This window comes from Pristiophorus japonicus, chromosome 4 (assembly GCF_044704955.1).
Source record: "Pristiophorus japonicus isolate sPriJap1 chromosome 4, sPriJap1.hap1, whole genome shotgun sequence".
Lineage (NCBI taxonomy): Eukaryota > Metazoa > Chordata > Chondrichthyes > Pristiophoridae > Pristiophorus > Pristiophorus japonicus.
The window spans coordinates 128,261,005-128,284,310 of NC_091980.1; the positions used below are offsets into that span (position 1 = coordinate 128,261,005).

At 45.9% G+C, this 23,306-nt stretch overlaps 2 protein-coding genes across 2 annotated transcripts; both read right to left on the reverse strand.

Annotated features, from left to right (window-relative positions):
* Positions 1-216: 216 nt before the first annotated feature.
* Positions 217-2,086, reverse strand: LOC139262504 (ferritin heavy chain, oocyte isoform-like). Its single transcript, XM_070877683.1, has 4 exons — positions 1,985-2,086; positions 1,268-1,414; positions 749-874; positions 217-372 (listed from the first exon to the last, which is right to left on the reverse strand). Exons 1-4 carry the CDS (start codon positions 2,084-2,086, stop codon positions 217-219), a joined length of 531 nt encoding a protein of 176 aa, XP_070733784.1.
* An 11,397-nt stretch (positions 2,087-13,483) lies between these two features.
* On the reverse strand, positions 13,484-15,683 carry LOC139262505 (ferritin heavy chain, oocyte isoform-like). The gene is made up of 4 exons (XM_070877685.1): positions 15,582-15,683; positions 14,543-14,689; positions 14,008-14,133; positions 13,484-13,639 (listed from the first exon to the last, which is right to left on the reverse strand). Exons 1-4 carry the CDS (start codon positions 15,681-15,683, stop codon positions 13,484-13,486), a joined length of 531 nt encoding a protein of 176 aa, XP_070733786.1.
* Positions 15,684-23,306: the final 7,623 nt, after the last annotated feature.

The following is a 23,306-nucleotide window of genomic DNA, read 5'->3' on the forward strand; positions in this document are numbered from 1 at the left end:
ACCACTTTTGTTAATTGAAAAATAAACAACCATCTCAAATATACATGATGACAAAATCCAGTCCAATGTTGAACATTTTATTGACAGTTATGTTACATTTCACATCAAGCACACAGGTCACACAGCTCTTCGTACAAAGTCATAAGCCCCAATTGCCGACAGGACAGGAGTCTAAATTTTAGGAATACAAGTACTAAACAAATCCCGTCAGTCAGTCTAGTCACTCTCCCCCAGGGTGTGCTGGTCAAACAGGTACTCTCCCAGGCCATTCTCAGGGGCTCCCAGTCTCTTCAGATTGGTAATGTGATCTCCAAGCTTCTTGATCATCTTCACTTGTTCATCCAAGTAGTGGGTCTCCAGGAAGTCACACAACTGAAAGAGGGAACCTAATTATGTCCAGCAGTAGATATCAAGGAATGTCAGCTTCCCCTTCAGGAGTTTGGATTTTAATCCTCGAACAGGAGGATAGTCAAGTCGTGCAATTGAGATTGATGGAATTACTCCATTAGATTAAATTTACTGCACAATCGGTAGGTGCTCAGATCCTGGGATCACTGGGACACATTTACCAGTCATGGTCCACAGTTGGCCAACCTCTCCCATCCTTTCCCACTGCTCACCAACAAAAAAAAAGGGAGACTTACACAAAGCTATTATGCATCGAGATCTTCTAATTAGGCTCAATGACAGTCAGGTAAATTGGAGACTGTGGAACCTAAAATCCCACATTAAATCATTAACAACTTACATGAGGGTCGGTGCTCCCAGTGGAGAGTTTGTGCAGATCAAGCAGACTCTGGTTCACGTTCTTCTCCATCTGCAGAGCTCTCTGCATCACCTCCAGACCATTGCTCCACTCAACCTGCTCTGGTTTCTGGAGAGAAAATGCCAGAGTTTATTTACAATTGATGATACAATCATCAGAAAGTATTGAAGGAAATTAGGAGTCCAACCAAAATTCTATTATAACATGAACATATGTTAGAATTTAAAATTTGCCATGATGCAATCACAACAACTGGAGCCAGATTGATAAGGCAAATAGCAGAGATGTATTTAAGGGGAAGTGCATGGGGTGAAAGGAATAGAACAATATGCTGATGGGGTGAGATGACACAAGGTGGGAGGAGGCTCGTGTGGAGTTATAAAAGACCAGTTTGGCCGAATGGCCTGTGTGCTGTAAATTGGAACCAATTGCTTTAGCACATATGAGAACATTTAGTCTAAGAGGAGCCATACAGAAAGCCACTCATTTATTAAATCCAACCTTGATGTCCGCCAAGATGATCCGTCCTCCACGGCGATTCTGGAATTCCATCAGTTTCTCAGCATGCTCACGTTCCTCACGTGACTGCTCCTTGAAGAATTCAGCAAAGTGACGCAGGGCAACATCATCCCGGTCAAAGTAGAAGGACTGTGGAGAAATCAGAGGAGTATTTTTGTGTATATCACAGGCCTATCATCATGTGTGCTGTACATAAATTCAATCTCAAAATGTTGCTTTTTTTTCCCCCAAGGGTTCAAAGGCTCACTGAACTTGTATGTATATTGTCACAGAAACAATATTTTTATACCCTTACCCAATAATGAAGCTTGGCCCAGAAACAAAGCCGTTTTTTGTGTGCTGTAGGAGGATGGGAAAGAAAGTGTTCCAGATTTTCACCACCCTTACAGGAAAGAATACTTCTGAACTTCCTTTCTAAATGTCCAAGCTCAAATTTAAAGATGACATCCTCCAATAAAAAAATAGCAAGGTAGAGAAAGTCCATGGAGTGATTTATTATAAAGGATACAAGTTCTGAAATACATGCACTGAGTGCAGAATGTATTCCAAACAAACTTAACCACAAGCTCAAAAGAGCCCAGGAAAGTGAGTCATTAAGATTCAAGATACTCACAATAGGTGGGCTGGATACAGCACAGAATGTAATAAATTCACATTACATAGTCTCCATTGTGAAGTGGTCAAATGTACAACACTCACCATAGAGAGATAAACATAGGAGGAATAGAGCTCCATGTTGATCTGCTTGTTGACAACATCCTCACAGTCCTGGTGGTAGTTCTGACACACTTGAGAAGCCATCTTGATTCTTTAATACAAATCTAAACTTTGTTGAAACAACAAACTGGGATGTAACTTACCTTAAATGCCTGTATTTATGCTTTGGTATAATCCAGGGTGTGGCAGTATAGATCATGAGTGACAGCCCTCAATACCCAATCAGAAGTTGCAGCCTCTCAGAGCACCAATCAACTAAAGGGATAGGGGAGATGGACTCCCAGAGCCAGTCAGATCTTTGAAGAATGAGCATCATTGGCTGACAACTCAATGAGGATCAAAATTGTCCGAACTTTCCTCAAACAGAGCTCAGATATCCAGAATCACAGGTTTAAATGAATCCTCTACTCTTTAGGCAAATCAATTGGGAAAATCTTAAACCATAATTGCCCCCTTTTTAAAGGGGAATGAACAATAAATTCAAATGTGACAAAAGTAACATAAAAACTTTTCAAATTATAATTTAGTTCCCTGTATCCACCCTGCACTCCAGTCCCTCTGGTGCACACCTGTCATGGAAAGCCTCCAACATACCAGCAGACAACGCTCCAGGGACAGCCGGGGCATGGACATAGCTGCGGAAGAGAGGCAGGCAGACGGAGCGAACTCCCCATCGACCGTGCTCTGCCTGGACCAGGTAATGACCACCTTGAAAGGTTAATTGAATCCTCTGTTGTTTATGAGTCAGTGTCTTTTTAATAGTTCTGGATGCTTCAGTGCGTGTATGAGGATCACCATCGTTCATTGGGTTGGTCATGTGCAGGTATCTGTGGGTTTGTTGTAACATCGAAACATAGTGGTTGTGGGCCCAATTTTGGCACGTGATATCAAGAATTGGCTGAGTGCACTGGAGATAGAAAAGATTATGGGCTGCGACAACATTCCGGTTGTCGTGCTGAAGACTTGTGTTCCAGAACTAGCCGTGCCTCGAGCCAAGCTGTTTCAGTACAGCTACAACACTGGCATTTACCCGACGAAGTGGAAAACCACAAAAATCAGGACAAAGCAAATTCGGCCAAATACTTCCCCCATCAGTCTACTCCCAATTATCAGCAAAGTGATGCAAGGTGTCATCAATTGTGCTAACAAAGTGTTATTTACTCACCAACAACCTGATCACTGATGCTCATTTGGGTTCTGTCAGGACCACTGAGCTCCAGACCTCATTACAGCATTGGTTCAAACATGGACAAAAGAGCTAAATTCCAGGGAGAGGCCATTCGGCCCATCGAATCTGTGTCAGCTCATTCAACTATTGAATCTGTTTCCACCACCCTATCAGGCAGAGCATTCCAAATCCTAATCACACGTTGAGTTAAAAAATGTTTCTTCATGTCGCCTCTGGTTCTTTTGCTAATCACCTTAATTCTGTGCCCTCTAATAATTGACCCTTCAGCCATTGGAAATAGTCTCTATTGATTGACAGAGCTAAGCGATCCCACAATAAATGGATCAGATGAAAGCTTTGCAGTCCTGCCACGTCCAGTCATGAATGATGGTGGATAATTAAACAACTAACTGGAGGAAGAGGCTCCATTAATATCCCCATCCTCAATGATGGTGGAGCCCAGCACACGAGCGCAAAAGACAAGCCTGAGCATTTGCGACTACCTTCAGCCGGAAGTGACTCATGGATGATCCATTTCAGCCTCCTGCTGAGGTCCCTACCATCACAGAAGCCAATCTTCAGACAATTCAATTCACTTCATGTGATATCAAGAAACTGCTGAGCTCACTGGATACAGCAAGAACTAACCGTGCCTCTAGCCAAGCTGTTCCAAATACAGCTACAACACTGACATCTACCCGACAATGTGTAAAACTGCCCAGGTATGTTATGCCCACAAAAGCCTGGACAAATCTAATCCAGCCAATTACTGCCCCATCAGTCTTCTCTCACCCATCAGCAAAGTGATGGAAGGTGTAGTCGACAGTGCTGTCAAGCAGTACTTACTCACCAATGGAAGACCAGCAGGAAGAGCAGTGCAAGGAAGGTAGTACAGGGGTCCCCTGCGGTCATCCCCGTGCAAAACAGATACACCGCTTTCGGTACTGTTGAGGAGGATGGCTCATCAGGGGAGGGCAGCAGCAGCCAAGTTCATGGCACCGTGGCTGGCTCTGTTGCACAGAAGGGTGGGAAAAAGAGTGGGAGAGCTTTAGTGATAGGGGACTCTATTGTAAGGGGAATAGATAGGAGTTTCTGCGGCCGCAACCGAGAATCCAGGATGGTATGTTGCATCCCTGGTGCAAGGGTCAAGGATGTCTCTGAGCGGTTGAAGGACATTTTGAAGGGGGTGGGTGAACAGCCATTTGTCATGACAGCTCTTTTGCTAATCGAGAGAAAAACGAGACAAGAGATGTCTCGGAGCGGCTGCACAGCAATCTGGAGAGGGAGGGTGAACAGCCAGTTGTCGTGGTACATGTAGGTACCATCGATATAGGTAAGAAGCGGGAAGAGGTCCTACAAGCTGAATTTAGGGAGCTAGGAGTTAAATTTAAAAAGTAGGACCTCAAAGGTAGTAATCTCTGGATTGCCACCAGTGCCACGTGCTAATCAGAGTAGAGGGAGCAGCATAGTTAGAATAAATACGTGGCTTGAGCAGTGGTGCAAGAGGGAGGGATTCAAATTCCTGGGACATTGGAACCAGTTCTGGGGGAAGTGGGACCTGTACAAAAGGGACGGTCTGCACTTGGGCAGGACTGGAACTGATGTACTGGGGGTAACATTTGCTAATGCAGTTCGGGAGTGTTTAAACTAATATAGCAGTGGGATGGGAATTGATGCAGCAAGATAGGGCGAAGTAATATGGAGTCAGAAACAGATGGTAGAAAGGTAAAAAGCAACAGTGGAAGGCCGAGTAAACAAAGGCAAGAAACAAAAAGGGCCACACTACATCATAATTCTAAAAGGACAAAGGGTGTTAAAAAAACAAGCCTGAAGGCTTTGTGTCTTAATGCAAGGAGTATCCACAATAAGGTGGATGAATTAACTGCCCAAATAGATGTTAACGGATATGATTTGAATGGGATTACAGAGACGTGGCTCCAGGATGATCAGGGCTGGGAACACAACATCCATGGGTATTCAACATTCAGGAAGGATAGAATAAAAGGAAAAGGAGGTGGGGTAGCATTGCTGGTTAAAGAGGAGATTAATGCAATAGTTAGGAAGGACATTAGCTTGGATGATGTGGAATCTATATGGGTAGAGCTGCAGAACATCAAAGGGCAAAAAACATTAGTGGGAGTTGTGTACAGACCTCCAAACAGTAGTAGTGATGTTGGGGAGGACATCAAACAGGAAATTAGGGGTGCATGCAATAAAGTGGCAGCAGTTATCATGAGTGACTTTAATATGCATATAGATTGGGCTAACCAAACTGGAAGCAATACGGTGGAGGAGGATTTCCTGGAGTGCATAAGGGATGGTTTTCTAAACCAATATGTCGAGGAACCAACTAGGGGGGAGGCCATCTTAGACTGGGTGTTGTGTAATGAGAGAGGATTAATTAGCAATCTTGTTGTGCGAGGCCCCTTGGGAAAGAATGACCAATATATGGTGTAATTCTAAATTAGGATGGAGAATGAAACAGTTAATTCAGAGACCATGGTCCAGAACTTAAAGAAGGGTAACTTTGAAGGTATGAGGCATGAATTGGCTAGGATAGATTGGTGAATGATACTGAAGGGGTTGACTGTGGATGGGCAATGGCAGACATTTAGAGACCGCATGGATGAACTACAACCATTGTACATCCCTGTCTGGCGTAAAAATAAAAAAGGGAAGGTGGCTCAATCGTGGCTATCAAGGGAAATCAGGGATAATATTAAAGCCAAGGAAGTGGCATACAAATTGGCCAGAAATTGCAGTGAACCTGGGGATTGGGAGAAATTTAGAACTCAGCAGAGGAGGACAAAGTGTTTGGATTAGGACAGGGAAAATAGAGTACGAGAGGAAGCTTGCAGGGAACATTAAGACGGACTGAAAAGTTTCTATAGATATGTAAAGAGAAAAAGGTTAGGACAGACAAACGTATGTCCCATGCAGTCAGAATCAGGGGAAGTCATAACGGGGAACAAAGAAATGGCAGACCAATTGAACAAGTACTTTGGTTCGGTATTCACTAAGGAGGACACAAACAACCTTCCGGATATAAAAGGGGTCAGAGGGTCTAGTAAGAAGGAGGAACTGAGGGAAATCCTTATTAGTCGGGAAATTGTGTTGGGGAAATTGATGGGATTGAAGGCCGATAAATCCCCAGGGCCTGATGGACTGCATCCGAGAGTACTTAAGGAGGTGGCCTTGGAAATAGCGGATGCATTGACAGTCATTTTCCAACATTCCATAGAGTCTGGATCAGTTCCTATCGAGTGGAGGGTAGCCAATGTAACCCCACTTTTTAAAAAAGGATAGAGAGAGAAAACAGGGAATTATAGACCGGTCAGCCTGACATCAGTAGTGGGTAAAATGATGGAATCAATTATTAAGGATGTCATAGCAGCACATTTGGAAAGAGGTGACATGATAGGTCCAAGTCAGCATGGATTTGTGAAAGGGAAATCATGCTTGAAAAATCTTCTGGAATTTTTTGAGGATGTTTCCAGTAGAGTGGACAAGGGAGAACCAGTTGACGTGGTATATTTGGACTTTCAGAAGACTTTCGACAAGGTCCCACACAAGAGATTAATGTGCAAAGTTAAAGCACATGGGATTGGGGGTAGTGTGCTGACATGGATTGAGAACTGGTTGTCAGACAGGAAGCAAAGAGTAGGAGTAAATGGGTACTTTTCAGAATGGCAGGCAGTGACTATTGGGGTAGCGCAAGGTTCTGTGCTGGGGCCCCAGCTGTTTACATTGTACATTCATGATTTGGATCAGGGGATTAAATGTAGTATCTCCAAATTTGCAGATGACACGAAGTTGGGTGGCAGTGTGAGCTGCGAGGAGGATGCTATGAGGCTGCAGAGTTAATTAGATAGGTTAGGTGAGTGGGCAAATGCATGGCAGATGGAGTATAATGTAGATAAATGTGAGGTTATCCACTTTGGTGGTATAAACAGAGAGACAGACTATTATCTGAATGGTGGCAGATTAGGAAAAGGGGAGGTGCAACGAGACCTGGGTGTCATGGTAAATCAGTCATTGAAGGTTGGCATGCAGGTACAGCAGGCGGTTAAGAAAGCAAATGGCCTTCATAGCGAGGGGATTTGAGTACAGGGGCAGGGAGGTGTTGCAACAGTTGTACAGGACCTTGGTGAGGCCACACCTGAAGTATTGTGTACAGTTTTGGTCTCCAAACTTGAGGAAGGACATTCTTGCTATTGAGGGAGTGCAGCGAAGGTTCACCAGACTGATTCCCGGGATGGCGGGGCTGACATATCAAGAAAGAATGGATCAACTGGGCTTTAATCACTGGAGTTCAGAAGAATGAGAGGGGATCTCATAGAAACGTTTAAAATTCTGACGGGTTTAGACAGGTTAGATGCAGGAAGAATGTTCCCAATGTTGGGGAAGTCCAGAACCAGGGGTCACAGTCCAAGGATAAGGAGTAAGCCATTTAGGACCGAGATGAGGAGAAACTTCTTCAGCCAGAGTGTGGTGAACCTGTGGAATTCTCTACCACAGAAAGTTGTTGAGGCCAATTCATTAAATATATTCAAAAAGGAGTTAGATGTAGTACTTACTACTAGGGGGATCAAGGGATATGGCGAGAAAGCAGAAATGGGGTACTGAAGTTGCATGTTCAGCCATGAACTCATTGAATGGCGGTGCAGGCTCGAAGGGCCAAATGGCCTACACCTGCACCTATTTTCTATGTTTCTATGTTTCGATATTCTGTACACTGATGCTCAGTTTAGGTTCGCCCAGGACCACTCATCTGCAGTACTCATTGCAGCCTTGGTTCAAACATGGACAAAAGAGCAGAATTCTATGTGAGGTGAGAGTGATGGTCCTTGACATCAAGGCAGCATTTGACCGTGTGTGGCATCAAGGAGCCTTGGTAAAATTGAAGTCAATGGGAATCAGGGCGAAAACTCTCCACTGGCCGGAGTCATACCTAACACCAAGGAAGATGGTTGTCAATTATCTCAGCCACAGGACATCGCTGCAGGAGTTCCTCAGGACAGTGTCCTGGGCCCAACCATCTACAACTGCTTCTTCAATGACCATCCATCCTTCATAAGGTTAGAAGTGGAGATGTTTGTTGATGATTGCATAGCGTTCAGTTCCATTCGCAACTCCTCAGAAAATGAAGCAGTCCATGGCAAATGCAGCAACCTGGATGAGATTTAGTGTGAGGCTGATAAATGTCAAGTAACATTTGCACCACACAAGTTTCAGGCAATGACTACATCCAACAAGCGAGAGTCTAAACACCTGCCCTGAACATTCAAGAGCATTACTAACACAGAATCGCCCACCGTCAACACCTGGGAGTCACCATTGACCAGAAACGTACCTGGACCCGTCACATAAATACTGTGGTAACAAGAGCGGGTCAGAGGCTGTGAATTTTATGGCAAGTGTCTCACCTCCTGACTCCCCAAAGCCTTTCCACCATCTACAAGGCACAAGTCAGGAGTGTGATGGAATACTCTCCACTTGCCTGGATGATTGTAGCTACTATAAAACTCAAGAAGCTCGACACCATTCATGACAAAGTAGCCCACTTGATTGGCACATTCAACATTCACTGCCTCCACCACCAGCGTACCATGGCTGCACCATCTACAAGATGCAATGCAGGAATCACCAAGGTTTCTTCAGCACCACCTGCCAACCCGCGAACTCTAACAACTCGAAGGACAAGGGCTGCAGGCACATGGGAACACCGTATTCCCATCCAAGTTACAAACCATCCTGACTTGGAAATATATCGCCATTCCTTCATCGTTGCTGGTACAAAATCATGGAACTCTCTCCCTAACAGCACTGTAGGAGTACCTTCACCACAAGGACTGTAGTGGTTCAAGAAGGCAGCTCACCACAACCTTCTCAAGGGCAATTAGTGATGAGCAATAAAAGCTGGCCTTGCCAGTGATGCCCACATTCCGCAATGAATAAAAAAGACATTAACATGGAAAGACAAAAGGAGACAATTTAATTGCCCCAGTGCAGTTCTCAGTAAAGTTCCTAAATTAACTTGTAAACACTGGATTATTGCAGCTCCAGCATCAACAACATTTGAATCCATTCATGGAAGAGAAGGGGACAAATGGAGATCCAATAAGATTTGGAAAGGATGATTGCTTATGGTATGAAATGCACAACAGGATGAAATACAAATGGATACATTTATGGTGGAGCTGTTGGTATTGGGTTATAAATTGATGGAATAGGCATGGGTGAGGACAACAGGGGGAACGCTTTCAGGAGAAGTATCTATTTAATTTGGGAGTTTTCCTTTTTGCATTTAATGCATTTAATCCTTGCCTAATTCCTTATACATGTGGGAGCCTAGTCAGTGAGTGTTGGCAGATTAGTCAAACATGAGGTGGGGTGGGATGGGTGCCAGCACCAAGAACAATAGGGTACCGATGTGGGATATGGTAGAATAGTGGTTATGCTGCTGGATAAATAGGTAGGAAAAATAAAAAAGCAAACTATTATTTAAATAGGGAGGGATTACAAAATGCTGCAGTACAGAGGGATCTGGGAGTCCTTGTCCATGAAACTTACAAAGTTAGTATGCAGGTACAGCATTTAATTGGGAAAGCAATCGAATGTAGTCTTTGATTTCAAAGGGGACGGAGTATAAAAGTAAGCAAGTCCTGCTACAACTGTACAGGACATTGGTGAGACCAACACCTGGAGTACTACATACAGCTTTGGTTTCCTTATTTAAGGAGGGATATACTTGCAATGGAGGCAGTTCAGAGAAGGTCCACGAGGTCGATTCCTGAGATGAAGGTGTTGTCACATGGAGAAAGGATAAGCAGGTTGGGCCTATACTCATTGGAGTTTAAAAGACTGAAGGGTGATCTTATTGAAACGTAAAAGATTCTGAGGTGTCTTGACAGGGTAGATGCAGAGAGGATGTTTCCCCTCATGGGGGAAACTCGACGTCGGGGGCGTAGTTTCAGAATAAGGGGATGCACATTTAAAACAGAGGGTTGTGAATCTTTGGAATTCTCTACCCCAGAGATCTGTGGAGACTGGGTCACTGAATATATTTCATCATCATCATCATCATAGGCAGTCATTCGGAATCGAGGAAGACTTGCTTCCACTCTTAAAATGAGTTCTTGGGTGGATGAACATTCGAATTCGAGAGCCACAGACTCTGTCACAAGTGGGACAGATAGTCTTTGAGGGAAGGGGTGGGTGGGACAGGTTTGCCGCACGCTCTTCCTGCTGCCTGCGCTTGATTTCTGCAAGCTCAGCGCCCTCCCGGATGTACTTCCTCCACTTAGGGTGATCTTTGGACAGGTGTCAGTGGGGATGTCTCACTTTATCAGGTTGCTTTGAGCGTGTCCGTGTAATGCTTCTGCTGTGCACCTTTGCTCATTTGCCATTAAGGAGTTGAGAGTAGACTACTTGCTTTGAGAGTCTCGTGTCTGGCATGCGAACTATGTGGCCTGTCCAGCGGAGCTGATCAACTGTGGTCGGTGCTTCAATGTTGGGGATGTTGGCCTGGTTGGGGAAGCTAATGTTGGTGCATCTGTCCTCCCAGGGGATTTGTAGGATCTTGTGGAGACATCGTTGGTGTATTTCTCCAGCGATTTGAGGTGTCTACTGTTCATGGTCCATATCTCTGAGCCATACAGGAGGGTGGGTATGACTACAGCCCTGTTGACCATGAGCTTGGTGGCAGTTCTGAGGGCCTGGTCTTCAAACACTCTTTTCCTCAGGCGGCCGAAGGCTGCACTGGCACACTGGAGGCGGTGTTGGATCTCGTCATCAATGCCTGCTCTTGATGATAGGAGGCTCCCAAGATGTGCTGTCCTCACCGCACAGCACTGCCCCCATGTTATCAACATCCACGACGCGGCCCTGGACAACGTGGACCACTTCCCATATCTCGGGAGACTGAATATATGTAAGGTGGAGATCGACAGATTTCTGAACGATAAGGGAGGCCAGGGTTATGAGGAGAGGACAGGGAAGTGGAGTTGAGGCCATGATCAGATCAGCCATGATCTTATTGAATGGCAGAGCAGACTCGAAGGGCCAAATGAGCTACTCCTGCTCTTATTTCATCTGTTCTTATATAAGTAACCCAGAGGCCTGGACTAATGATCCAGAGTCAAAAATGTGGGTGACTTGCTTCCACTCTAAAAGTAAGTTCTCAGGTGGCTGAAGAGACTAATGTGGGACCTGTCACAAGTCGGGCAGAAAGTAATTGAAGGAAAGCAGGGCTGGGGAGCCTGGGTTGACACACGCTCCTTCTGCTGTCTGCGCTTGGTTTCTGCTTGCTCTCAGCGATGAGACTCGAGGTGCTCAGCGCTCTCCCGGATGCTGTTCCTCCACTTTGGGTGGTCTTGGACCAGGGACTCCCAGGTGCCGGTGGGGATGTTGCACTTTATCAAGTTGGCTCTGAGGGTGTCCTTGAAGCGTTTCCTCTGCCCACCTGGAGCTTACCTGCCGTGACAAAGCTCCGAGTAGAGTGCTTGCTTTGGGAGTCTCGTGTCGCGCATACGGACAGTGTGACCCGCCCAACGGAGCTAATTGAGCGTGGTCAGTGCTTCGATGTGGGGGGGATGTTGGCCTAAGCAAGAACACGGATGTTGGTGCGTCTTTGCTCCAAATGGATTTGCAAGATCTTGCAGAGGCAGTGCTGGTGGGACTTCTCCAGTGTTTTGAGCTGGTTTGCTGTATATCGTCCACGTCTCTGAGCCACATAGGAGGGCTGCCTTCATTACAGCCCTGTAGACCACAAGCTTAATGCCAGTTTTGAAGTCCTTGTCTTCAAACATTCCTTTCCTCAGACGACCGAAGGATGCGCTGGCGCACTGGACCTCATAATCGATGTCTGCCCTTGCTGACAGTAGGCTCCCGAGATATGGAAAATGGTCCATGTTGTCCCTGGCCGTGCCGTCGATTTTGATGACCAGGGGGAGTGCTGTGTGGCGGGGTCAGGTTGGTGGAGGATCTTTATCTTACGGATGGTTAGCGTAAGGCCTATGCTTTTGTACGCCTCAGTGAGGGTGTTGACGATGGCTTGGAGTTCAGCATTAATATTTGAATCCATTCACAGGGGTGAAGCAATGAAATGAAGATCCACTGGGGTTTTGACAGGATGATTGCTATTTGGTATGAAATGCACAATGGGAGCAAATGCAACTGGATACATTGGGTTGATAAATTCAGGTATTTGGCATTGGGGCTCAGGATGGGGCAAATGTTTTTCCGGAGCCTTGTGTTTAAAATCTTGGGCCTCTTGCTTTGTGCATTTAAAGAAATACATTTACTGCTTCTTCCAGCAGGATAATATTTTGTTGGAATTTAGTTGCACAGGTAATCCTTCAATACCTTATTCATGTGAGCATAGATCATGTTGGCAAGTTATTCGATCACGATAGGAGCAAGTGGAAGAGAATCTTTCCCAGAACCACCACGCTCGGGTATCCACACTAAACAATGAAGCTGTGACATCAAGCTGATGCTTTCCCTGCTCACCCAATTGCAGTTCCCGACGTTCAATGCACTCAGACATTACTGGTCTGTACAGTAATTGCTGCTTTACATACAAAGCTTAACAAAGTCTACAGCAGCAGTCAGTTCAGTTACTGAACAAACTGCAATAATAACTGAATAGGATCTGCTGCAAATACTGAATACAAACTGCTAATTACAGGGCTAATATTAAAGAGGATGCTAATCCAGGTCATTTTCTTCCACAGACTGAAATAATGAAACTCTGATTTACTGGAAAATGCTGCCGATGTTTAACGTGTTACAACAACTTTTATTTTGTTACACTGAATTTTCAGTTATGTAATAGCCAAGAGAATGTTCACTAGAGGGAACAGCTATTTTTATACTGCTCTGAAGCCTAAGCTCTGCCATTCCCTCTCTAAATCTATTTAAGACACTCCCTAAAACCTACCTCTGACCATGCTTTATCCCTCAGTCAATATCTCATGGATGTGTTCAGACCATTATCATCCCCTTGAACATTTTAGGTCTTGCAACACATTTCTGCATAATCAGAGTCAATACTTCAATATGTCAGAGGAAAACCAAATTTGATTTGACTGAATCCCATAACATTGTTCCATAACTCAGTGTAATTCTGCTTAATTGAAAGATACACAACCACTCATACATACAAGGAGACAAAACCCAGTGCAATGTTACTCAGTTTTATAGTTATGTTACAGTTCACATCTTAGCTCTTTGGACAAAGTCATAAGCCATCATTATATAATTAGGACCCCAGTCCTGCAGGCAAATACAAAAAGCTTGAACCAGTCAGTTTAATCACTCTCCTCCAGGGTGTGCTTGTCAAACAGGTACTCTCCCAGGCCATTCTCAGGGGCTCCCAGTCTCTTCAAGTTGGTGATGTGATCTCCAACCTTCTTGATCATCTTCACTTGTTCATCCAAGTAGTGGGACTCCAGGAAGTCACACAACTGAAAGGGGGAAACTAGTTATGTCCAGCACCAGACATCATAGAATGGCAGCTGTCCCTTAAGAATTTGGATTTTAATCCTCAAAGTGGAGGAAAGTCAAGTGGTGCAATTGAGATTGCTGGAATTACTGTATTAGATTAAATTTACTGCACAATAAGTGCTCAGATACTGAAATCACTGGGACACATTTATTAGTTACTGTCCACAGTAGGCCAGCCTCCCTTCCCTTCCCACTGCTTACCAAACAATAACAGAGACACCAATACAAAGCTATTAGGCATGGAGATCTTTTAATTAGGCCCAAGGACAGCAAGTTTCCACAAACTCCAACTTAATAATTTAATGTGGGCTTTTTGTTAAGAACTTACATGAGGGTTGGTGCTCCCAGTGGAGAGTTTGTGCAGATCCAGCAGACTCTGGTTCACATTCTTCTCCATCTGCAGAGCTCTCTGCATCACCTCCAGACCATTGCTCCATTCATCCTGCTCTGGTTTCTGGAAAGAAAGTTCGAACAGTTCTCTTACAATGGATTAAACAAACATTAAAAAGTATCAAAGGAAATTGGGGTGCAATCAAAAGTCTACTTTACCATGAACCCATTTGTTACAATAAAAATTTGCTATTAAGCTATCACAGCTACTAGAGTTATATTGATAAGGCAAATAGTGTAGATGTATTTGTAGGGAAGCAATGCAAGTGCATGGGGAGAAGAGAATAGAATGATATGACGACAGGGCGAGATAAAGCAAAATGTGAGGAATCTCGTGTGGAGTATAAACACCAGCAAAGTCCAGCTTGGCCAAATGGCCTGTGTGCTGTAAATTTGAAATAATGGCTTTATCACATATGGGAACATTCAGTCTAAGGGGAGCCAGACAGAAGGTCACTTTTATTGAATCAAACCTTGATGTCCACCAAGATAATTCGGCCTCCACATCGATTCTGGAATTCCATCAGTTTCTCAGCATGCTCACGTTCCTCACGTGACTGCTCCTTGAAGAACTCAGCAAAGTGACACAGGGCAACATCATCCCGGTCAAAGTAGAAGGACTATGGAGCGATCAGAAGAGTACTATATCACAAACCCATCATCATGTGTACAGCACATAACTTCAACCTCAATATTTTGCTTTCTTTCAAGGGTTTAAAACCTTACTGAACATGGAACTCCTTAATGGCAAACAAGCCAAAGGTGGGCAGAGGAAACATTACAGGGACACCCTCAAAGCCTCCCTGTAACATCCTCACTGACACCTGGGAATCACTGGCCAGAGATCGCCCCAAGTGGAAGAAGTGCATCCGGGAGGGCGCTGAGCACCTAGAGTCTCACCACCAAGAGCAGGCAACAAAAAAAAGTGTACAGCAAACTAGTCCCACCCACCCTTTCCCTCAACTACTATGTGTCCCACCTGTAACAGTTCGTGGTTCTCATATTGGACTGTTCAGCCACCGAAGGACTCATTTTAAGAGTGGAAGCAAGTCTTCCTCTATTCCGAGGGACTGCCTTTGATGGACATTTTCATGGAAACAATCTTTTGATAGCCTTACCCAATGAAAAACCTTGGCCCAGCATCAAAGCCTTCATGTGTGTGTGTGGTGGGGCAGTGGGTGGAGGAGAGAGAAAAAAAAAGTGTTCCAGATTTCCAACACCCTTGTAGGAAAGAATACTTCCCAACTTCCCTCCTAAATGGCCTGACTAATTTTATTACATCCGCTCATTGCAAAAAGGCAAGGTAGAGAAAGTCCATGGAGTGAATTAGATTAAGGATACAAATTCTGAATTCCATGCAGAATGTATTCCAAATAAACTTCAACAAGCTCAAAAGAGCCCAGGAAAGTGAGTCATGAACATTCAAGATGCTCAGAATAGGTGGGCTGGATCAAGCACAGAATTAAGTAAATTCACATTCCATAGTGAAGGGCTCTGAAATGCAAAACTCACCATAGAGAGATAAACATAGAAGGAATAGAGCTCCATGTTGATCTGCTTGTTGACAGCATCCTCACAGCCCTGATGGTAGTTCTGACGCACTTGGGAAGCCATCTAGATTCTTTTTCACAAATCTAAACTTTGTAGAAGCAATAAACTGAAACGTAGCCAACCTCAGACAACTGTAGAAATTCAAGCAACCGCAAATGCCAGTATTTCGACTGCTGAACAACCCAGGGTGTGTGTGGCACACTGCAGGATGAGTGACAGTCCTCAATACCCAATCAGAAGTTGCAGCCTCTCAGAGCACCAATCAAGTAATGGGAGGAGGGATGATGGACTCCCAGAGCCAGTCAGATCTTTGAAGAAGGAACATCATTGGCTGACAACTTAATGAGGATCTGAATTATGCTAACTTTCTTCAAACACAGTTCACATATCCAGAATCACAGGCTCAAGTGAATCCTCTATTCTTTATGTAAAGTCCTGTCCCCCTCAGTACAGATTCACACGAGGCATGTAGTGAAGTCAAGATCACTCTGAACCTGCACTTTTATTTCACAGCTCTGGAATGCTGCACTTGCCTGAGACCTGTCCTTGTATACCTGTCTCTTGCAAGTGCACCTCTGGTGGTAAGGTATGCTGGTGGTTACAGGTCATATCTTATTACAGCCATGTGTAGCATGTTAGGATACAGTTATATATAATAATGTAAGATACATGACATCACCCTCCCGCAGGGTCTTATTGTCTTTATAGGTTCAGTCTCTCAGGTAGTCTACGCTCTCGCATGGAGCGTCTGAGTTGTGGTTCAGTTGTTTGCCTTGGTGTCTGTTTTTCTTTGGGAGCGGTTGCTGGTATAGTGCCTGAGCTGTCTGTTTCGATTGGTGTGATTATTGTTGACTTGCCTGGGCTGTCTGTTGGGATTGTCCTTTCCCTCAGGTTGTTCCCTCTGTCTGTCCACCAGGTGTGGTGCGAGTTCCACATTGTAGTGTGCCTCTGGTTCCGCAGTGTTGTTGGTAAATCTGCTTTTAACTTGGTCTACATGCCTCCAGCAGGTTTTGCCATTGTCCATTTGTACTACCAGTAGCCTGTTTCCTTCCTTGTCTGTTACTGTCCCTGCAAGCCATTTGGGACCCCTGCCACAGTTTAGTACAAACACTTTGTCCCCTATCTCATTCCATCTCCCCCTCGAATTTCTGTCATGGTACTCAGTCAGCTTATGACGCTTTGCCTCAACGATTTCGTGCATGTCTGGGAGGATTAATGAGAGCCTTGTTTTTAAAGTCCTTTTCATCAACAGTTGCTCGGGGGGGATCCCAGTCAGTGAGTGCGGACGAGACCTGTATGCCAGCAGCAGTCGTGATAGGCGACCCTGCAGCGTGGGACCTTGGACTTTAAGCATGCCTTGTTTAATGATTTGCACTGCTCTCTCCACCTGGCTGTTGGAGGCCGGCTTGAACGGTGCCGTCTTGACGTGATTTATGCCGTGGTCAATTAGAAAATCTTGGAATTCTGCACTGGTGAAACACGGACCATTGTCACTGACCAATATATCAGGGATTCCGTGCGTTGCAAACATGGTTGCGAGGCTCTCCACAGTGGTGGAGGTCGTGCTCGAGTTTAAAATGGTGCATTCGATCCACTTTGAAAATGCATCTACAACTACGAGGAACATTTTGCCCATGAATGGACCCGCATAGTCTACGAGCACCCTCCACCACGGTTTGGTAGGCCAGGGGCTCAGTGGAGCGTCCCTGGGGGCATTGCTGAGTTGGGCACAAATGGTGCACCTTCGGACGCAGAGCTCCAAGTCCGCGTCAATACCAGGCCACCAGACGTGGGATCTGGCTATGGCCTTCATGAGAACGATCCCCGGGTGCTCGCGGTGGAGCTCCCAGACAAATGCCTCTCTGCCTCGCAGGGGTATGACTACTCGGTTGCCCCACATCAGGCAGTCTGCTTTTAGTGATAGCTCATGCATGCGTCTGTGAAAGGGTTTTAATTCCTTGGGGCAGGCATCGCGAGCCTCTGCCCAGTCACCAGTTAGGACACAACTTTTTACTCAGGATAACGTGGGGTCACTGGCCGTCCAAGCTCTGATTTGGTGAGCCGTCATGGGCGAACCTGTGGACTCAAAGGCACTGATTGCCATGACTATCTCACAGTCCTGTTCGTCAGACCCTTCCGTGGTCGCCAGGGGTAGCCTGCTGAGCGCGTCGGCACAGTTATCTGTGCTTGGTCTGTGCCTTATGGTTTAGTCGTAGGACGCCAGAATAAGTGCCCACCATTGAATTCGCGTCGAGGCGTTGCCGTTTATTGCCTTGCTCTCAGATAGGAGGGATGTGAGGGGCTTGTGGTCGGTTTCTAACGCGAACTTGGCTCAAAAAAGTATTGGTGCATCTTTTTGACACCGTACACGCACGCGGGGCGCCTCCTTCTCGACCATTCCGTAGCCGCGCTCTGCCCGCGAAAGTGACCTAGAGGCATAAGCTACGGGTTGTAATTTGCCCGCACTATTGACATGTTGCAAAATGCACCCGACCCCATACGCTGAAGCATCGCATGTGAGAACTAGTTTTTTACCTGGGTCAAAGAAAGTCAGAACACAGAAGGTTGCGTGCCTTATTGAAGGCGCGTTCCTGGGCGTCCTCCCAAAACCAATCGCACCCCTTCCTGAGTAGCACGTGGAGAGGCTCCAGCAGCGTGCTTAAATTCTGCATAAAGTTCCCAAAGTAATTGAGTAGCCCGAAAAAGGCGCGCAGTTCTGAGACATTCCAAGGCCTGGGTGCCAGGCGAATTGCTTCTGTTTTGGACTCTGTTGGGCGGATTCCATCAGCGGCAATCCTTCTGCCCAAAAATTCAACCTCGGGTGCGAGAAACAGGCACTTGGATTTCTTGACTCGTAGGCCTACCCGATTCAACCGCTTTAGTACTTCCTCCAAATTACGGAGATGGGAGTCGGTGTCCCTGCCCGTGATAAGTATGTCGTCTTGAAATACAACCGTCCCCGGGATGGACTTGAGCACACTCTCCATGTTGAGCTGGAATATGGCAGCTGCCGACCTGATGCCGAATGGGCATCGATTGTACATGAAAAGGCCTCGATGGGTGTTGATGGTGGTGAGTAGCTTGGATTCCTCGGTCAATTCTTGTGTCATATACGCAGATGTGAGGTCTAATTTTGAGAAAAGTTTACCTCCTGCTAATGTGGCAAATAAGTCCTCCGCTCTGGGCAGCGGGTACTGGTCCTGTAGGGAGACTCTGTTTATTGTAGATTTGTTGTCCCCACAGATTTGTACGGATCCCATGACTGGGACGATGGGACTTGCCCAGTCGCTAAATTCCACAGGTGATATAATGCCTTCCCGCAGAAGCTTGTCTAGTACGTGTTCAATCTTTTCCCTCATCACATAGGGTACAGCTCTGGCCTTGTGATGGACCTGTCTAGCATCCTGTGTGATGTAGATTTTGACTTTGGCCCCTTTGAAAGTGTCCACACCTGGCTGAAAGAGATGTTCAAATGGCTTTATAACTGTTGAGCAGGAGGTCCGTTCCTCTAATGACATGGCATGGACATCATCCCATTTCCAGTTTACTTTTGCCAGCCAGCTTCTCCCCAGCAGTGCTGGGGGGCTCCGGGGACAATCCACAGGAGAAGTTGGTTCACTCTCCCTTTGTGTGTGACAGAGAGCATGGCGCTGCCGAGGACAGGTACGATTTCTTTGGTATAGGTCCTTAGTGTGGTGTCGACCCTTGTGAGTTTTGGTCTGTCTCTTTTATGTGGCCACAGTTGTTCAAATTGTTGAGTGCCCATGAGAGATTGATTCGCTCCCGTATCCAGCTCCATTTTGACAGATATCCCGTTGAGTAGGACCCTCATCATTATAGGAGGGGTCCTGTTGTAGGAGCAGCGGCCATTGATCGTGTTGACCCACTGTACATCGGTGTTCCGGGTACTGTCCCCACCATCTTCTGGTCCGCTTTCCGACCCATCTGATTCGTATACCAGCTGAGCTGCCGTTTTTTTGCACATGCGGGCCAAATGCCCTGTATATTTACAATTTCTGCAAACAGCCTGCTGAAATCGACATCCCCTTGATGAGTGCCCACCCCCACACCTCCAGCACAGACCTGTTCCATTGTTCAAAGTGTTTCCAAAGAATGAGCTGCGTCTGGTTGATCTCTCTTGAGCTTCTCTTGGTTTGTAGTTGATTGTTCGCATTGTGGGTTGATGAGGTGTGAACGGCCGTTACTGTGGCCCTTGATGGCTTCTGCCTGCTGTCGAGAGCCTGTTCTCCCGGTTTTGTCTGTGTGTGTGGATAGCAGCTTGTTTAGTGCTGTGAAATTCTTGTTCCGATATTTCGTTATCTGCATTGTAAATCAACCTCGTTTCTTCTTCCCCTACCAAGAATGTCTGTGCAACCAGTGCTGCTGCCTCTAAGGTCAGGGTCTTGGTCTCTATGAGCTTTCGGAATATGCCTGCGTGGCCGATTCCTTCAATGAAAAAGTCTCTCAGCATTTCTCTCCTCATTCATCAGAGAACTCACATAAACTAGCCAACCTCCGAAGTTCCGCCACGAAGTCGGGTATGCTCTGGCCCACACAGCGTCTGTAGTTGTAGAACCTGTGTCTGGCCATGTGTAGGCTGCTCGCTGGCTTCAGGTGGTCTCTTAACAGTGTGCTCAATTCTTCAAACGACTTGCTTGCTGGTTTCTCGGGTGCCAACAGATCCTTCATTAAAGCAGATGTTTTCGAGCCACAGCTGGTCAAGAGATGGGCTCTTCTCTTGTCTGCCTTATTGTCGCCTAACCAGTCTTAGGCTCCAGCAAAGCTTTGTAACCATTCTATAAAGTCCTCCCAATTGTCTCCCGCATTGTGCTTTTCATCTGATCCGTTGTTCGCCATTCTGTGGATTCTGTAATCCCGTAACTCGTCCCCACTGTAAAGTCCTGTCCCCTCAGTACAGATTCACATGAGGCATGTAGTGAAGTCAAGGTCACTCTGGACCTGCACCTTTATTTCACAGCTCTGGCATGCTGCACTTGTCTGAGACCTGTCCTTATATACCTGTCTCTTGCAAGTGCACCCCTGGTGGTAAGGTATGCTGGTGGTTACAGGTCATATCTTATTACAGTCATGTATGGCATGTTAGGATACAGTTATATATAATAATGTAAGATACATGGCAATGCCCAAGAAAATCAGGTTTGACCAAGATCACAACCTATTTCTCAGCAGAAGTCGTTCTTGTTTAATGCAAGGTCACATGTCATTGATCTGAAAATGTGCTCAGTTATTTAAAGGAAGAAAAGGAACTGCGGGGGCTGGAAATCTGAAAGAAAAACAGAAAATGCTGGAAATACTCAACAGGTCAGTCAGCATCTATGGAGAGAGAAACAGAGTTAACGGTTCAGGTCGATGACATTTTGTCGGAACTGGAAAAAGTTAGAGATGTAACAGATTTTAAGCAAGTGCAGAAAGAGGGAAAGGGGTGGGGGAGGGGAGGAAAAAACAAAAGGGAAGGTTTGTGATAGGGTGGAAGGCCGGAGTGATTAAATGACAAAAGGTATGAAAGTATAAAGCAAAAGCAGATGGCAATGGGAAAAGTTAAGGAACAAAAGTTGGGTCTAGAAGAAGTGTAAATGGGTGCAGCAGGATCATCAACAGCCACCAGCTGAAAAAGATAGGAACAGAGGTTTTGGTCTGAAATTGTTGAACTCGATGCTGAGTCCAGAAGGCTATAACGTGCCCAATAGAAAGTTGAGTAGCTTATCTTGAGCTTTGTTGGAACAGAGTAAGAGGCCGATAACAGACAGGTCAGACTGGGAAGGGAGCGGAGAATTAAAGTGACAGGCGACCGGAATTTGCAGACTGAACAGAGGTGTTTTGCAAAACGGTCACCCAATCTGCATTTGGTCTCCCCAATGCCTACTCTCAACAAGGGCAGATATCGACGACGAGGTCCAACGCACCTTCAGTGCAGTCTTCGGTTGCCTGAGGAAGAGAGTGTTTCAAGACCAGGACCTCAAACCCAGCACCAAGCTCATTGTCTACAGAGCAGTGGTAATAACCGCCCTTCTATATGGCTCAGAGACATGGACTATGTACAGCAGGCATCTCAAAAGACTGGAGAAGCACCACCAATGTTGAATGCGCAAGATTCTGCAAATCCATTGGCAGGATAGGCACACCAACATCAGTGTCCTCACTCAGGCCAGCATCGAAGCATTGACCACACTTGATCAGCTCCGCTGGACGGGCCACATCGTCCGTATGTCTGACATGAGACTCCCAAAACACTTGGAGCTCCTACACGGCAAATGAGCCGCAGGTGGGCACAAGAAATGCTTCAAAGCCTCCTTGAAAAGTATATCATCCTCATCGACACCTGCTAATCCCTGGCCCAAGACCACACAAAGTGGAGGAAACACATCATGAAGGCGCTGAACACCTCAATTCTCTTGCTGAGAGCATGCTGAAGCCAATCATCGACAGCGGAAGGAGCGCACAGCAACCCACCCTCCCGTTGCACCACACCACCGTCTGTCCCACCTGTGACAGAGAATTTACACATCACGTTAAACTCTTCAGTCACCAGAGAACTCATTTTGAGTGTGGAAGCAAGTCATCCTCGACTCCGAGGGACTGTCTAAGAAGAAAAGAGGATTTGGTCTCCTCGATGTAGCAGAGACCGCATCGTGAGTGTAAAGTCCTGTCCCCTCAGCACAGATTCACACGAGGCATATAGTGAAGTCAAGGTCACTCTGGACCTGCACCTTTATTTCACAGCTCTGGAATGCTGCACTTGCCTGAGACCTGTCCTTATATACCTGTCTCTTGCAAGTGCACCCCTGGTGGTAAGGTATGTTGGTGGTTACAGGTCATATATTATCGTCATGTATAGCATGTTATAATAGTTATACATAATAATGTAAGATACATGACATCAAGCAGCGAAAACAGTATACTAAATTGCAAGGAGTACAATTAATTCGCTGTTTGAACTGGAAGGAGTGTTTGGTGCTCTGAACAGTGGGAAGAGAGGAGTTAAAAGGACAGGTGTTGCATCTCCTGCACTTTCACGGGAATGTACCATGGGAAAGGAAGGGGGTCTTTTGGGTGATTGAGGACCAGAGTCACGGCTGCGCAAGTCACTTCACAATGCTGAAAGGGGAGGGAAAGGGAAGATGTGTTAGCGAGTAGGATTGCTCGAGGTGGCAGAAAAGGCAGAGGATGATTCGTTGAATGTGGACGCTCGTGGTCGGGAAGGTGAGGACAAGGGGAACTGCATCGTGGATCTGCGAGTGAGGGAAACTGGCAGTCCTTCCATAACTTATTCATGTGAGCATTGATCATGTTGCCAAGTTATTCTATCATGATCGGAGCAGGAAGAGAAGCTGTCCCAGAACCACCACACGAGGGTATCCACACTAACCAATGAAGCTGTGACAGCAAGCTGATACCAATTATTGCTTTCCCTCCTCATCCAATTGTTGTCCCCGGGGTTCAATGCACTGACACTGCTGCTCTGCTGACGAAGCTTAACAGGAAGTCTACAGTAGCAGTGGTGAGTTCAGTTCCTGAACAACCTACAATAATAACTGAACAGGATCTGTAGCAACTCCTGCATACAAACTGCTATTTCCAGGGCCAATGCACTTATTAAATAGGATGCAAATCCAGGACTTTTTCTTCACTGATCTGAAATGGTGAGCCTGAGTGGGAAATGTTGCT